The 17,560-nt window shown below is 44.3% G+C and overlaps 1 protein-coding gene across 2 annotated transcripts in view; it reads left to right on the top strand.

Annotated features, from left to right (window-relative positions):
• Positions 1-17,560, top strand: part of tmtc1 (transmembrane O-mannosyltransferase targeting cadherins 1) — a 314,311-nt gene that overhangs the window by 238,034 nt on the left and 58,717 nt on the right. For both annotated transcript variants that reach the window (XM_034290060.1, XM_034290061.1), the window contains 5 exons: positions 2,429-2,563; positions 14,655-14,763; positions 15,060-15,162; positions 15,353-15,488; positions 15,657-15,801. In XM_034290060.1, coding sequence (XP_034145951.1) covers positions 2,429-2,563; positions 14,655-14,763; positions 15,060-15,162; positions 15,353-15,488; positions 15,657-15,801 — 628 coding nt within the window. The remainder of the gene's footprint in view (positions 1-2,428; positions 2,564-14,654; positions 14,764-15,059; positions 15,163-15,352; positions 15,489-15,656; positions 15,802-17,560) is intronic.

The following is a 17,560-nucleotide window of genomic DNA, read 5'->3' as shown; positions in this document are numbered from 1 at the left end:
CCGGGGCTCCACGCAAGATCTCACCCCGTGGGGTCAAAATGATCACAAGAACCACACGGGGGGACCTAGTGAATGAGAGTTGGGACCAAAGTAACAAAGGCTACCATCAGTAACACACTACGCCGCCAGGGACTCAAATCCTGCAGTGCCAGACGTGTCCCCCTGCTTAAGCCAGTACATGTCCAGGCCCGTCTGAAGTTTGCTAGAGAGCATTTGGATGGTACAGAAGAGGATTGGGGGAATGTCATATGGTCAGATGAAACCAAAATAGAACTTTTTGGTGAAAACTCAACTTGTCGTGTTTGGAGGAGAAAGAATGCTGAGTTGCATCCAAAGAACACCATACCCACTGTGAAGCATGGTTTGGGGCTGTTTTTCTGTAAACGGACCAGGACGATCCGTGTAAAGGAAAGAATGAATGGGGCCATGTATCGTGAGATTTTGAGTGAAAACCTCCTTCCATCAGCAAGGGCATTGAAGATGAAATGTGGCTGGGTCTTTCAGCATGACAATGATCCCAAACACACTGCCCGGGTAACGAAGGAGTGGCTTTGTAATAAGCATTTCAAGGTCCTGGAGTGGCCTAGCCAGTCACCAGATCTCAACCCCCTAGAAAATCTTTGGAAGGAGATGAAAGTCTGGGTTGCCCAGCGACAGCCCCAAAACATCACTGCTCTAGAGTAGATCTGCATGGAGGAATGGGCCAAAATACCAGCAACAGTGTGTGAAAACCTTGTGAAGACTTACAGAAAACGTTTGACCTCTGTCATTGCCAACAAAGGGTATATTACGAAGTATTGAGATTAACTTTTGTTATTGACCAAATACTTATTTTCCACCATAATTTACCAATAAATTAATAAAAAACCCAACAATGTGATTCTCTGGATTTTTTTCCTCATTTTGTCTCTCATAGTTGAAGTGTACCTATGATAAAAATTACGGGCCTCTCTCATCTTTTTAAGTGGGAGAACTTTTGCACAAAGCAGAATTGGTGGCTGACTAAATACTTTTTTGCCCCACTGTATGTATGTATGTGTGGGTGTGTGTATATATATATATATATATATTTTTTTTTTTATTGTAAGCAATTCGGGGGTTCAAAATTTGCTTTGTTGGTCTGGTGTGCTGTCCATGTTCGCCATTTGAAATTCTGTGTAACCACAGCCTCTACCCATGTTGGTATAGAGGGTAAGTCCCAAATTCTTCCCTCTTAGAAAAGATCTTGCACTGCATAGAGAAGTTTAGTTAAAAAAATGTGTTTGTATACAATTACTGGACTTGTCACTGACAATAACAAAAACAACTGTGAGCAGTACATTTTTTACCATTACAATTTACCATTGTCTCCTCAAATTTTACTGAAATAATATTTTACACATCCCATTATGATGACACCAGTGTGTACAAATGTTTTAAAGAACACTATTTACAACTTGTTGGATACATAACAGAAAGATCTGTAATTTTCTCATGTTGTGCTGGCGTTACAGAGGGCTGGATTCAAACTCACGCCGAAAATGAAAGAAAACATTTGAAATCACAGGCTGTTCCAATTTGCATGAATTTCATCACAGCAGCTCATAATGTGACTCAAGAGTGTGTATGGCCCCCAGGTGCCTGTATACGCTTCTGACAATGTCTGGGCATGCTCCTGATGAGATAGCAGAAGGTGTCCTGGGGGATCTCCTCCCAGTCCTGAATCAGGGCATCAGTGAGCTTCTGGACAGTCTGTGGTGCTACTTGGCGGGCATCAGATGCACCAATACATAACATCCCAGAGGTTCACAATTGGATTCAGGTCTGGGGCAAGTAAGGTTCCAGTCAATGCAATCAATGCCTTCTTCATCCAGGAACTGTACACACTCTGGCCACATGAGGCCAGGCATTGTCCTGCACCAGGATGATGCCCACCGCACCAACCTGAGGTTTGACAATGGTTCTGAGGATTTCTTCCCGGTACCTAACAGCAGTCAGGGTACCACTGGCTACCATGTGGAGGTCTGTGCAACCCTCCAAGGATATGCCTCCCCTGACCATTACTGACCCACCAAACCAGTCATGCGGGATGATGTTGCAGACAGCAAAACGTTCATCACGGTGAACGGGGGTGAATGGGCTGCAGGTACCGCCTCATACTACCATTAGTGACAAGGATACTAGAATAACACAAAACTAGCGGAAAATCAGTGAGGAAGGATTAGGAGTGTGTTATTGTCTATGGCCACCACCTGCAAAGCCCATTTCCTTTTTGGGGGTTGTCTTGCTGTTGCCTCTCCAGTGCACCTGTTGTTGCTTTCATTTGCACCAAAACAGGTGACATTGTTCCACAATCGCTTATGCTTCCTAATTGGACAGATTGATATCCCTGATGTTTAAATGACATGGTGTTATACTGTGATAATTACATATTCCCTTATTTTTTAAGCAGTGTAGCTGCAATGGGTGTATTGCACAGTTACAAGAAACTTCTGAAAGACTTGAAGAATACGAGGGGCATTAATGCTGCCGGAGGCACAAGTTGGACAAAACTACTATTGCCCCTACTGCCATTAAAGCAGAAGTAAGTACAGTTAAGTGGAAAACCATGCAAACAATCTCACTTCAATTATGTATTTGTGTTTGTCTCCCCAAGTTAGGACCAGTTGGATGGTAAAAACAGTGCACGTAGTACCTCAAAGGTAATTAGAATAAAAAAATTACTATTCAGCATGACAAAAAAGAGTTGAAAAGAAAAGCTTTGAATGAGGAAAAGAAGGGTTCAATTCTGGCTTTACTGGCAGAAGTATACAGTGAGCGTCAGGTTGCTTCCATCCTAAACATTTCAAAGACGGCGAATCATAAGAACAAGGTCAAGCAACAGACATTGGGGACAACAAAGCCACAGACTGGCAGAGGGCAAAAACGACTGTCCACTGACCGAGATGACCGTCAACTCATTTGAATGTCACTCAACAACTGTAGGATGACATCAAGTGACCTACAAAAAGAATGGCAAACAGCAGCTGGGGCGAGGACAGTTCGGAACAGGCTCTTAGGGGCAGGGCTGAATTCATGCAAAGCAAAGAAAAAAGCCCTTCATCAACGAGAAGCAAAGAAGAGCCCGGCTGAAATTTGGAAAGAACGTAAGGATTGGACCGTAGAAGAATGGAGTAAGGTCATCTTCTCTAACGAGTCAAATTTTCAGCTGTGCTTAACACCTCGTCATTTAATGGGTAGACGGAGACCTGGAGAGGCCTACAAGCCACAGTGTCTCACACCCACTGTGAAATTGGTGGAGGATCAGTGATGATCTGGGGATGCTTCAGCAAGGCTGGAATCAGGCAGATTTGTCTTTGTGAAGGACGCATGAATCAAGACAAGTACAAGGTTATCCTCGAAGAACATGTGCTTCCTTCTGCTCTGACAATGTTCCCCAACTCAGAGAATTGGCTTTTCCAGCAGGACAATGCTCCATGCCACACAGCCAGGTCAATCAAGGTGTGGATGGTGGACCACCATATCAAGGCCCTGTCATGGCCAGCCCAATCTCCAGACCTGAACCCCATTGAAAACCTCTGGAATTTGATCAAGAGGAAGATGGATGGTCACAAGCCATCAAACAAAGTCGAGCTACTTGAATTTCTGTGCCAGGAGTGGCATAAAGTCACCCAACAGCAAGGTGAAAGACTGGTGGAGAGCATGCCAAGACGCATGAAAGCTGTGATAAAAAATCTGGGTTATTCCACCAAATATTTATTTCTGAACTCTTAAAACATTAGTATTTTGTTGTTGAAAAATGTATATGAATTTGTTTTCTTTGCATTATTTGAGGTCTGAAAACTGCATATTTTCTGGTTTATTTTACCAGTTGTTTTCTACAAATAAATACTCTAAAAGACAATATTTGTATTTGGAATTTAGAAGTAATGATGTCAGTGGTTTATAGAATAAAACAAAACTGTTCATTTTACTCAAACACATATCCATGAACAGTAAAAACAGTAAAAAAAAAAGAGAAATTGATTGTTTTGCAGTGGTCTCTTAATTTTATTCCAGTGGGGAGAACAAGTATTTGATACACTGCCGATTATTCAGATTTTCCTACTTACAAAGCATGTAGAAGTCTGTAGTTTTTACCATAGGTACACTTCAACTGTGAGAGACAGAATCTAAAAAAAAATCCAGAAAATCACATTGTATGAATTTTGAGTAATTAATTTGCATTTTATTGCATGACATAAGTATTTGATACATCAGAAAAGCAGAACTTAATATTTGGTTCAGAAACCTTTGTTTGCAATTACAGAGATCATACGTTTCCTGTAGTTCTTGACCAGGTTTGCACACACTGCAGCAGGGATTTTGGCCCACTCCTCCATACAGACCTTCTCCAGATCCCTCAGGTACTGCATGACATAAGTATTTTATCACCTACCAACCAGTAAGAATTCCGGCTCTCACAGACCTGTTCGTTTTTCTTTAAGAAGTCCTCCTGTTCTCCAGTCATTACCTGTATTAACTGCACCTGTTTGAACTCATTACCTGTATAAAAGACACCTGTCCACACACTCAATCAAACAAACAGACTCCAACCTCTCCACAATAGCCAAGACCAGAGAGCTGTGTAAGGACATCAGGGATAAAATTGTAGACTTGCACAAGGCTGGGATGGGCTACAGTACAATAGGCAAGCAGCTTGGTGAGAAGGCAACAACTGTTGCTGCAATTATTAGAAAATGGAAGAAGTCCAAGATGACGGTCAATCTCCCACGGACTGGGGCCCCATGCAAGATCTCACCTCGTGGGGCATCAATGATCATGAGCAAGGTGAGGGATCAGCCCAGAACTACACGGCAGGACCTGGTCAATGACCAGAAGAGAGGTGGGGACCACAGTCTCAAAGAAAACCATTAGTAACACACTACGCCGTCATGGAATAAAATCCTGCAGTGCACACAAGGTCCCCCTGCTCAAGCCAGCGCATGTCCAGGCCCGTCTGAAGTTTGCCAATGACCATCTGGATGATCCAGAGGAGGAATGGGAGAAGGTCATGTGGTCTGATGAGACAAAATTATAGCTTTTTAATCTAAACTCCACTCGCCGTGTTTGGAGGAAGAAGAAGGATGAGTACAACCCTAAGAACACCATCCCAACCGTGAGGCATGGAGGTGGAAACATCATTCTTTGTGGATGCTTTTCTCCAAAGGGGACAGGACGACTGCACCGTATTGAGGGGAGGATGGATGGGTCCATGTATCGCGAGATCTTGGCCAACAACCTCCTTCCCTCAGTAAGAGCATTGAAGATGGGTCGTGGCTGGGTCATCCAGCATGACAACGACCCAAAACATACAGCCAGGGCAACTAAGGAGTGGCTTCGTAAGAAGCATCTCAAGGTCCTGGAGTGGCCTAGCCAGTCTCCAGACCTGAACCCAATAGAAAATCTTTGGAGGGAGCTGAAAGTCCATATTGCCCAGCGACAGCTTTGAGGGATATTTGGACCATTTAAATATCATGGTCCAAATATCTTTCACAAGCAAACAGCATGCCAATCCGTTCAATTATATCAGAGTAGATGCATTTAGATGATTTTACTTAATTCACTTATTGCAGTCAAATAATTTGAGATATCAAAATTTCAAATCATTATATTGAAGATACTGGTCCCAGGGTCCTTTCTCAGCAAAGGGCGTGCAAATCCGTTCAGCGGTGTCCAAGGAGGTGTACTTATAGTGTGTATTTTACAGTTCATAAATGCTCAAAGTTTTCAGTATCATCGTAGCGCCCCCTTAAAGTCTATTTGGTTGATACTGCATCCATGGACCTGATGTTTAGCGCTATGTTAAAGGGCGTAAGTCTCAGATATTCCTGATGGGTTATATAACCTGACAAAGTGCCACACCCATGTAAAAGTAATTAGCCTATTATGCGCGCACCGTTTGAGATATCAAAATTCCCTAAACTTTAATTGAAGATACTGGTCCCAGGTTACATGTCAGCGAACGGTGTGCAAATCTGTTCAGCGATTTCGGAGGAGATGTTGTTTAAGTGTTTTTTTATTAACGGCAAAATCATGAGAAACATTAGTGATGTTTATTGTGCCCCCAAGAGGTATTTCTGTTTGGGACTTTTTCTGTCCATTCCTGAAAGACACATTTACGGATATGTTTCATTTCATAGCTGTTTGATGTTCCATTTGGGATGAATGGACGTCTAAAGTCATAGCCCAGCTCAATTTCATTAGCTGATTTCGGCCATACTATTTGAGATATCAACTTTTAAAGATCATGGTTCAAAGGTCCTTCCCACCAAACAGCATGTAAATCCGTTCAGCGGTCTCGGAGAAGATGTTGTTAACGAGTTTTTCACAAAAGTTAAAATAGAGGCCATATTGTTTAAGATATCAACTTTTCTTGTATATCTTTTAAACATAATGGTCCAGTGGTCCTTTACACTGATTGTCAACCAAATCTGTTGAGTGGTTTCGGAGGAGATGTCATTTAAGTGTGTTTTTATTAACGGCAAAATCAGACCTGGGCTTTCTACAATCAGGCAAAGTTTGGAGCGTTTTCAACCAGAGGGGCCCGAGTTATGGACCTCTGAAAATGGCCCTGGAGAAGAGTAATAATAATAATAATAATAATAGAACTTACAAACATAAGAGGGTTCCAGCAACTTCGTTGCTTGGCCCCCTAATAGTAATGATAATAATAATTAAAGCTGCGAGCAGCGTTTCAGGGGGCCAAGCGGGGTACAGGAAGCATCTCATTGCATGCTCTCACTAGAGAAATGTTTTGCTATTTAAAAATGCACAATGCCACTAGTAGTCAGGATGTCCAATCGAAGGTGAGAAAATCAAAACAAAAAGACTTTGAAACCAGAAAAAGAACCAGGCAATCCTAGTTTAGCCGATTAGGAGGGATGAATATTGTTGTCGCTGGCAGGTTTAAATCCCTGCTTTTCTATGTGGCAGACTGTCTTTAATCATTACACTATTTAAACAGCACAATGCAACTTTTACCTCAGCCGTTACATTTTTGCTGTAATAACGTGGACAAAAGAACATTTATTAACAGAGGTAAAGAGTAGTCTCGCACAAAGACTATATAGCTAATAGCTTTACATCCTACTTATAACGAAAACAATGACTCCAATCACTCCATGGCTGATTTGTGTCTTTGGAAAACAATAACAGTATATAAGGGTGACTTAAAACAATTCTTCTCCTAAACATATGAGAATCATGATATTAAAGAGGGGATATGTATTGTTGTGTGAAGGGTGAAAAGTACCGAGTGGATATACATTTCTGAAATTTGAGATGTCCCCACTACACCACAGGTTGTCCCTTCTACCCACTATCTTCTATCCTGGTTTTCACTGCACAGGGCAGATGGCAGACAGTGTGTATGGCGTTGTGTGGGTGAGCGGTTTGCTGATGTCAATGTTGTGGATCGAGCGGCCCATGGTGGCGGTGGGGTTATGGTATGGGCAGGCGTGTGTTATGGACAATGAACACAGGTGCTTTTTATTGATAGCATTTTGAATGCACGGAGATACCGTGACGAGATCCTGAGGCCAATTGTTATGCCATTTATCCACGACCATCACCTCATGTTGCACTATGATAATGCACAGCCCCATGTTGCAAAGATCTGTACACAATTCCTCAAAGCTGAAAACATCCCAGTTCTTGCATGGCCAGCATACTCACAGGAACATGTCACCCATTGAGCATGTTTGGGATGTTCTGGATCGGCGTATATGACATTGTGTTCCCGGCCCTGCCAATATCCAGCAACTTCGCACAGCCATTGAAGAGGAGTGGACCAATATTCCACAGGCCACAATCAACAACCTGATCAACTCTATGCGAAGTAGATGTGTTGCACTGCTTGAGGCAAATAGTGGTCACACCAGATACTGACTGGTTTTTGGACCACCCCGGATCCCCCCAATACAGTGAAACTGCACATTTTAGAGTGGCCTTTTATTGTGTCCAGCCTAAGGAACACCTGTGCAATAATCATCCTGTCTAATCAGCATCTTGATATGCCACATCTGTGAGGTGGATGGAATACCTCGCTAAAGGAGAAGTGCTCACTAACACAGATTTAGACAGATTTGTGAAAAAAAATTTAGACAAATATGCCTTTTGAGTATAAAGAAAAACAATAGCAATAACAGTATATAAGGGTCACGTAAAACAATTATTCTAAATATATAAGAATCATGGTATTACAGAGGGGATATATATTGTTGTGTGAAGGCTGAAAAGTACAGAGTGGCTATACATTTCTGAAATACAATATTAGGAACATCTCAAAGGGGAATCAAACCAGGGTCAGAATATTGCAGAACAGGGATGTCCCCACTACACCACAAGGGCTACTGGTTGTCCCTACAGCTCTCTATCCTCTCCAAATGTAAATTTTACCCCAGCCATTACAATTTTGCTGAGATAAAGTGGGCAACAAAACGTTTGTAACGGAACTAAAGTGTTCTGTTGTACAAAGATTATTATAGATGACTAGCTAATAGCTATACATCCTACTTATAACGAAATCAATGACTCCAATCACTCCATGTGCTGGTTCCTTTCTTTGGAAAACAATAACAGCATAAAAGGGTCACGTAATACAATACAAAAATTGTGATAAACATCAGTGATGTTTATAGCGCCCCCAAGAGGTATTTCTGTATGGGACTTTTTCTGTATGTTTCATTTCATAGCTGTTTGATGTTCCATTTGGGATTAATGGACGTCCAAAGTCATAGACCTGCCCAGCTCAATTTCATTCGCTGATTTCGGCCATATTGTTCGAGATATCAACATTCCTGATATAACTTTAAAAGATAATGGTTTAAAGGTCATTCACACCAAATGGCATGCAAATCCGTTCAGCAGTCTCGGAGGTGATGTTGTTGATGAGTTTTTCACAGAAGTCAAAATGAAGGAAAATCCAAGGGGTGAATTTGAAAGACCCCAGATACTTTTTTGGTCAGCATGAGAATATGCTATATCTGGAACTTGGTTGCATGTCTCTACGACATTCGTTTCATGAGATCTGAGCTTCACTTTTTCCATTTTCCTCTGAGTGCTACAGCGCCACCATGAGGAGTATGGGTCCTTCGGACCTTGACTGTCTACAATCAGGCAAAGTTTGGAGCGTTTTGAACCAGAGGGGACCGAGCTATGGACCTCTGAAAATGGCCCTGGAGAATAATAATAATAATAATAAAACGTACAAACATAAAAGGGTTCCAGCAACTTCGTTGCTTGGCCCCCTAATAGTAATAATAATAAAACGTACAAACATAAAAGGGTTCCAGCAACTTCGTTGCTTGGCCCCCTAATAATAATAAAACCAACAAAAGCAATAGGGTACCCATACCTACGGTACTTGGTCCCCTAATAATAATTAAACGTACAAACATAAAAGGGTTCCAGCAACTTTGTTGATTGGCCCCCTAATAATAATAAAACCAACAAAAACAATAGGTTACCCATACCTATGGTACTTGGTCCCCTATTAATAATAATAATAAAACCAACAAAAACAATAGGGTACCCATACCTATACTAGGTCGCCTAATGAAACCAAGAAAACAAATAAGGTACTCGTACCTACGGTACTTGATCCCCTAATAATAATAATAATAAAACCAACAAAAACAATAAGGTACCCGTACCGACGGTACTTGGTCCTCTAATTAGGGAATTAAATAGGCTGTGCGCTGAGATGGTTCAGATGGTTAAAACACTCTTGGCCGTCAGAACATAGTTCGCAAACTTCATAGAATTCAAAATAAATAAATAGTTAATAAACTGCACATCAATTATAAGAATAATGAGAGGTTTGATCTGCACTTCTCATGTTCCTTCATCTGTGTCAGTAGGTAGGGGGGCAAGGGAACTTGATCTGTAGTGTAGTTTTCATATTAACCATTTTGCCAAAAACTGAGCACATATCGATTGGATTGAAAGGGAGCAATTGAAATTGAAAAACAGTGAGGGGTGAGTGTGAGGGAGAGTGTCCTGGTCCACACACGCAATTTGTGAAACACACACAAGTAGAGCTTGATGTCAGGACAACATTAACATTACAGTTTGACCAAATAATTAAACTTGGAATAAAATAAATGTTGGTCTCAGTGGTACAACCAAGTAAAATTTTTACTTGAGCCATCAAAACATTTTTTAAAACAAATATTTGTATTGGCCACCCAGTATTTAGTGTTTTGTGTGGCCACACAGAAATCAAAACTGAAGGAAAATGTCAAAACATTATCTGCGCATTTTAGTCAAAAAAATTTGATTGCCTCATTAAACTACCATAGATTAAACAATTACTGACTTCAGAGGATAAAATGTACACCCGCCACCTCCCAAATAAGGGTGAAATTATTTGTCTGTGGGTCAGTCTTACCAATCACTTTTGTGAGGAGCCAATGAGTCTATGAGAACACCAATTTTTATTATATCAAAAAATATGTTACTACAATAAAACAACAACATCAATTAAAAAGTTTTATTTTGACAATGTTTTTTTAATCCCCATACCAGGCTTGATTGGGTCGCACAAAACAAAGTCATGTGCTGAATGAGAATGAGCTACATCCTGTATATTTTCAGTTTACCTGTGGTGTAGGCTGCACAGCTTCTAATTGCTACAGGGTTTCTAATTATCCCAATTTCACTCAAAACCGTGTCTGTAATCATGCCCCTAATGCCACAGATTTGAAAGCATTTGATAAAATCAAATAATAGCAGAGGAGCTTAGTTTAGTAAAAAGCTCTTTCTCTCTTTTTGTAATTGTGGGTCACAAATAGTTTAAAGTTTTGAAATTAGGAGGGCATGAGGTCCTGACCCACATTTGCAGAGTACCTGGCTTGGGGGACCCGTTGCTGGCCCTGTCCAGATTTCTTCTGGTTGTGTTGCAGATTGAGACGATGCCTGACAATTTCAGCTGTCACTGTGCTGACACCTCCCCCTCCCCCGTGTTTTCCCTGTCTTTGTCCATCAGGTCATGCTTCCGACCTGGACTAGGTTTAAATAGACTCTGGACTCAGCCCACACACATTTATTAATTATTACAATTGTAATCTTAATATGTTCACCTGGCACATCCAGAACAGGACTGGTCACCCCTCTGAGTCTGGGTCCTCTCTAGGTTCTTCCTAAATTTTGGCATTCTTAGGAAGTTTTTGTTAGCCACTGAAATTCAACACTACTGTTGTTTGCTCCTTGGGATTTAAGGCCAGGTATTTTGTAAAAGCACTTTGTGACATCTGCTGATGTAAAAAGGGCTTTATAAATACATTTGATTGATTGATTGATATTAAACCCCCTTAATGATGAGTACAATTTTGAGTTCCGTGATGTCGCCCAGTATGGCACAGCCGGGGCCCCACCCTGGAGCCAGGCCCGGGGTTGGGGCTTGTACGTGAGCGCCTGGTGGCCCGGGCCTTTCCCCATGGGGCCCGGCCGGGCTCAGCCCCGAAGGACCGACGTGGGGCCGCCTTCCCGTGGGCTCACCACCCACAGGAGGGACCATAAGGGGCCGGTGCAGAGAGGATCGGGCGGCAGTCGAAGGCGGTGGCCTAGACAACCCGATCTCTGGACACGGAAACTAGCTCTATGGACCTGGAACGTCACCTCGCTGGCAGGGAAGGAGCCTGAGATTGTGCGTGAGGTTGAGAGGTTCCGACTAGAGGTAGTCGGGATCACCTCTACGCACGGCTGGGGCTCTGGAACCACACTCCTTGAGAGAGGATGGACTCTTCACCACTCTGGAGTTGCCCATGGTGAGAGGCGGCGGGCTGGTGTGGGTTTGCTTAAAGCTCCCCAGCTCTGCCGCCATGTGTTGGAGTTTACCCCGGTGAACGAGAGGGTCGTTTCCCTGCGCCTACGGGTCGGGGATAGGTCTCTCACTGTTGTTTGTGCCTACGGGCCGAACAGCAGTGCAGAGTACCCAACCTTCTTGGAGTCTCTGGGAGGGGTGCTGGAAAGTGCTCCGACTGGGGACTCTATCGTTCTACTGGGGGACTTCAACGCCCACGTGGGCAACAACAGTGACACCTGGAGGGGCATGATTGGGAGGAACGGCCCCCCTGATCTGAACCCAAGTGGTGTTCAGTTATTGGACTTCTGTGCTAGTCACAGTTTGTCCATAACGAACACCTTGTTGAAGCATAAGGGTGTCCATCAGTGCACGTGGCAGCAGGACACCCTAGGCCACAGGTCGATGATCAACTTTGTTGTCGTCTCATCTGACCTGCGGCCATATGTCTTGGACACTCGGGTGAAGAGAGGGGCGGAGCTGTCAACTGATCACCACCTGGTAGTGAGTTGGATCCAATGGCGGGGGAGGAAGCTGGACAGACTCGGCAGTCCCAAGCGTACTGTAAGGGTCTGCTGGGAACGTCTGGCCGAGTCTCCTGTCAGAGAGATCTTTAACTCCCACCTCCGGCAGAGCTTCGACTGGATTCCGAGGGAGGCTGGAGATACTGAGTCCGAGTGGACCACGTTCTCCACCGCCATTGTCGAAGCGGCCGCTCGGAGCTGTGGCCGTAAGGTCTCCGGTGCCGGTCGAGGCGGCAATCCCCGAACCCAGTGGTGGACACCGGAAGTAAGGGATGCCGTCAAGCTGAAGAAAGAGTCCTATCAGGCCTGGTTGGCTTGTGGGACTCCTGAGGCAGCTGACGGGTACCGGCAGGCCAAGCGGACTGCAGCCCGGGTGGTTGTGGAGGCAAAAACTTGGGCCTGGGAGGAGTTTGGTGAGGCCATGGAGAAGGACTATCAGGTGGCCTCAAAGAGATTCTGGCAAACCATCCAGCGCCTCAGGAGAGGGAAACAGTGCCCTACCAACGCTGTTTACAGTAGAGGTGGGCAGCTGTTGACCTCAACTGGGGATGTCGTCGGGCGGTGGAAGGAGTACTTCGAGGATCTCCTCAATCCCGCCGTCACGTCTTCCATTGAGGAAGCAGAGGATGAGGGCTCAGAGGTGGACTCGTCCATCACCCGGGCTGAAGTCACAGAGGTGGTCAAGAAACTCCTCGGTGGCAAGGCAAGTGGATGTGATCCGCCCTGAGTACCTCAAGTCTCTGGATGTTGTGGGGCTGTCTTTGTTGACACGCCTGTGCAACATCGCGTGGCGGTCGGGGACAGTGCCTCTGGGATGGCAGACCGGGGTGGTGTTCCCTCTTTTTATGAAGGGGGACCAACTATAGGGGGATCACACTTCTCAGCCTCCCCGGGAAAGTCTATGCCAGGGTTCTGGAGAGGAGAATACGGCCGTTAGTAGAACCTCGGATTCAGGAGGAACAGTGTGGTTTTCGTCCAGGCCGTGGAACACTGGACCAGCTCTATACCCTCTACGGGGTGTTGGAGGGTTCATGGGAGTTTGCCCAACCAATCCACATGTGTTTTGTGGATTTGGAGAAGGCATTCGACTGTGTCCCTCGTGACATCCTGTGGAGAGTGCTTCGGGAATATGGGGTCCTGGGTCCTTTGCTAAGAGCTATCAGATCTCTGTACGACCGAAGCAGGAGCTTGGTCCGCATTGCTGGCAGTAAGTCAGACTTGTTCCCAGTGCATGTTGGACTCCGGCAGGGCTGCCCTTTGTCGCCGGTTCTGTTCGTAATTTTTATGGACAGAATTTCTAGGCGCAGCCAGGGGCCGGAGGGTGTCTGGTTTGGGGACCACACGATTTTGTCTGTGCTCTTTGCGGATGATGTTGTCGTGTTGGCCCCTTCAAACCAGGACCTTCAGCATGCACTGGGACGGTTTGCAGCCGAGTGTGAAGTGGTTGGGATGAGAATCAGTACCTCCAAATCCGAGGCCATGGTCCGCAGTCGGAAAAGGGTGGCTTGCCCATTTCAGGTTGGTGGAGAGTGCTTGCCTCAAGTGGAGGAGTTTAAGTATCTAGGGGCCTTGTTCACGAGTGAGGGAAGGATGGAACGGGAGATTGACAGACGGATCGGTGCAGCTTCTGCAGTAATGCGGTCGATTTACCGGTCAATCTACGTTCCTACTCTCACCTATGGTCATGAGCTTTGGGTCATGACCAAAAGGACAAGATCCCGGATACAGGCGGCCGAAATGAGCTTTCTCCGCAGGGTGGCTGGGCGATCCCTTAGAGATAGGGTGAGAAGCTCGGTCACCCGGGAGGAGCTCAGAGTAGAGCCGCTGCTCCTCCACATCGAGAGGGGTCAGATGAGGTGGCTTGGCCATCTGTTTCAAATGCCTCCGGAACGCCTTCCTGGGACGGTGTTCCGGTCCCGTCCCACCGGGAGGAGACCCCGGGGAAGACCCAGGACACGCTGGAGGGACTATGTCTCCCGGCTGGCCTTGGGAACGCCTTGGTGTCCCCCCAGAAGAGCTGGAGGAAGTGTCTGGGGAGAGGGAAGTCTGGGCATCCCTGCTTAGACTGCTGCCCCCGCGACCCGGCCCCGGATAAGCGGAAGATGATGGATGGATGGATGATTGATATTAGCCAACCAAAATGGACAATAGTTTTTGTGTAGTAATATTTTTTTCTGGATGTATTTATTGAAAAATTTGTTCAACCTATTTTTTTGTCACTATTTTTGAAGACACTGTGATGAAGCAACATCTTTTAATATTTAACCCCAACTCTTGTGATGGTGTTGATGATGATGTTATTTTAGATCCCAGGGCAAGGAGGAAGAGGCAGAGGCTCTGTTGAAGCATTCAATTCGTTTTGGTCCACACTTCGCTGACGCCTACTCAAGCCTAGCATCACTCTATGCAGAGCAGGTAATGCACAACTCACACAAACATACACACTTTTGCTAGACTAGAACGTTTACTACTATACTTCCTGCTTAACCCCCCACACCCACAATACACACAACCCCTCTTTCAATTCCTTGACATTAAAAACATCTGTAGATCAGCAAATCCTGTCAGTGCGAACTTAGCTTGTGCAACTGAAAATGCTCAGAAGCTTCTATTACCACAGGCTTTCTATACCTTTAGCTCAACATAGCCACAATTTCATCAGTATAACCGTTCCATTGTTATCATATTATTTTTCTTCTTTTTTTATATAGAAGCGATATGCGGAGGCGAATAAAGTATATCTGCAAGGCATAGAGAACTGCCCGGAAAGCTCAGACCTGCATAACAACTATGGAGTATTTCTGGTTGACACCGGTGAGTCCAGTAGTGTAGGAGGTTGGCTGGATGCCTACTTGGCTTGTATTGGCTGTAGAATCCATTCTATTACTTCTCAAGAGGACAGACATTTGTAGAAGGTAGTTATTCAAACTTAAATACTGTATGGTTTTTCTACAGTGACTTGGAGGCCTGACTGAGTCTCCTTTTCTCTCTGTCCTTGCGTTAGGAGAAGGGGCGTTGGCAGCAGCCCACTACCAGCATGCCGTGCACCTGAAGCCTGCGCACTATGTTGCCATGGTGAACTTGGGCCGCCTCCTTCGCTCCTCCAATGAGAATAAGGAAGCAGAATCTTGGTACAAGAAGTGAGTTAAGTTGGTAACACAGCAGATTTAGGATTATGTAAGGGGTTTAGGAGTCAAGCAAGCCATATGGGCCTATTGTCATGAAGTGATGGGTGGAGATATCCTATGTCACGGTTTATTTGACTCATGTTTACCTTCCATTTACTTTTCCCTGACCTTTGACTCCAGGGCCCTGCAGGTGACAAGAAAGGTGGAAATCCTGACGCCACTAGGGGCATTGTACTACAACACAGGACGCTATGAGGAGGCTTTGCAGGTGTACCGTGAGGCAGCTATGATACAGCCAGACAGCACAGACATCTGGCTGGCTCTGGTGAGTGACACACACACAATTTGAGTTCAGTGTTCATACCGACATATTTTCCCATATTGCCAGAAAATATTTTGTGGCTCAGCAATTTGGGGTGTGTGCCAATTGAAAAGCGAAAGTGAAATGTGGGGTTCTTATGAAAAGCAGGCTAGAAAGGCAAAAGGCTCTTGCCTTTCCAGCCTGCTTTTCATTTAACCATTCCTCCACCATAATGTTTTGAATGATAAAGGCGTGTGGGTGAGAAGGGTTTCATTACGATTCCTATTCCTTTTGCAGTAAATAGGACATTATTTGAAAAACAATAAAAAAAACCTAAGAGAGTCTTGATTTGAACCAGGGTTGCCTTGCACCATAGATGGCGACACTATGCATTACACCACTAGTGAAGTATTTTAATATTAAAAGTGTCTACTTCAGTTGCCAAATAGAGCTTGATGTTTGAAAGTGTCAACCAATCGGCAGGGCGCTCAGACGCCGGAGAACTGTGGAAACCTGCGCTTTGCAACAAGCACTTTGAAACTAGTTTCTACTAACTAGGCTAATTTCAAACAATTGTCACATAGCAAACTCACAATCCCTCATTAATCTCACAAATGTTTCTCTTGCAACAAGTTGTTGGTATGGCCACCTCAATTTTCAAAGCCTGAGTCAGTCAGGTCTCAGACACTCAATCGACATTAGTGGTTTCATTAAATATCACGTGACAGTGTTTCGACGCCTGCCGTCAGGTGACCAGACATTTTCAGAACATCGTTTTCCAATGCAGTGAGTGTCGGAAGGGTGTCAAAAAGCTCGGAACAGTATACAGTGTGTGCGCGTAGCAGCCCATCACTACTCAAGACATTGTTCCAATGCAGTAAGTATTGAAAAAACTAGAACAGCCCATCACCACTTTTCAACATGCTTTTTTGACAATACATCCATTATAATGATTCGGATGAAGTTATAGCCATAGGATGCACTAAAGGAAATTAATAATTTGAATTATTGGGAGAAATTCAGAGAAAATAACCAGGATTTCAACTTGTGTAGTTCCACAAGAGAGTCTGTGACACTACCCACTGATCCACTGCTGACCTTCACTCACAGCTGTAGTAGCCTACTGAAATTGTTAATAACGTATTCATTAAAGATCTCGATGCGTACTGAGAGTTATTGCCATAGATTATAGAACCTTTCTATGGTTACTACCAACTATGCTTCCAACAAAGTGACACCACTCATTCAAGATTGTTATTGCACCTGGTTATCAAAACCTGAGTCAGTAAATTGTTTGTGACTTAACTGCACAGGTTTCGATCAATAACACGTGACAGTGTTTCAGCATCCAAATTCACGTGACCAGAAGTGTTTCGGAAAACACGTCTCTGAACATTGTTTCAGTGCAGCCAGTGTTGAACTGATCGGAACAGTATTGAGCGTGAGTGTCAAGCAGCCCATCACTTCTTGCAGGAATATAAACACTACATGCTGTATTCACAACTGGGCAGTCACCCAAGATGTCTGATTAACAAGGAACCTCTCTCGAACAGTCTCATGTCAGTATTTCACGTTTGTCCACAGAAATAATTTTACTGTTGGTAAATAAAAGGTTGTGATGAAATGCAAGGCCCCTGCCCAAGAATGGTTAGGATTTGAGGGTTATAGTTAAGCATTCATTGCAAACGGTTGGGGCGATGTTTCAGCTTTGGAAATTTAAACTTACAATAAACAACTCCATATGGATTTGAACTCACTACCTTTGGAGTGAAAGTCAGCAGCT

The sequence above is a fragment of the Esox lucius genome, chromosome 23, assembly GCF_011004845.1.
Source record: "Esox lucius isolate fEsoLuc1 chromosome 23, fEsoLuc1.pri, whole genome shotgun sequence".
Classification (NCBI taxonomy): Eukaryota; Metazoa; Chordata; class Actinopteri; order Esociformes; family Esocidae; genus Esox; species Esox lucius.
Note: the sequence above shows the minus strand (reverse complement) of the source record. Positions and strands in the feature narration are given on the sequence as shown.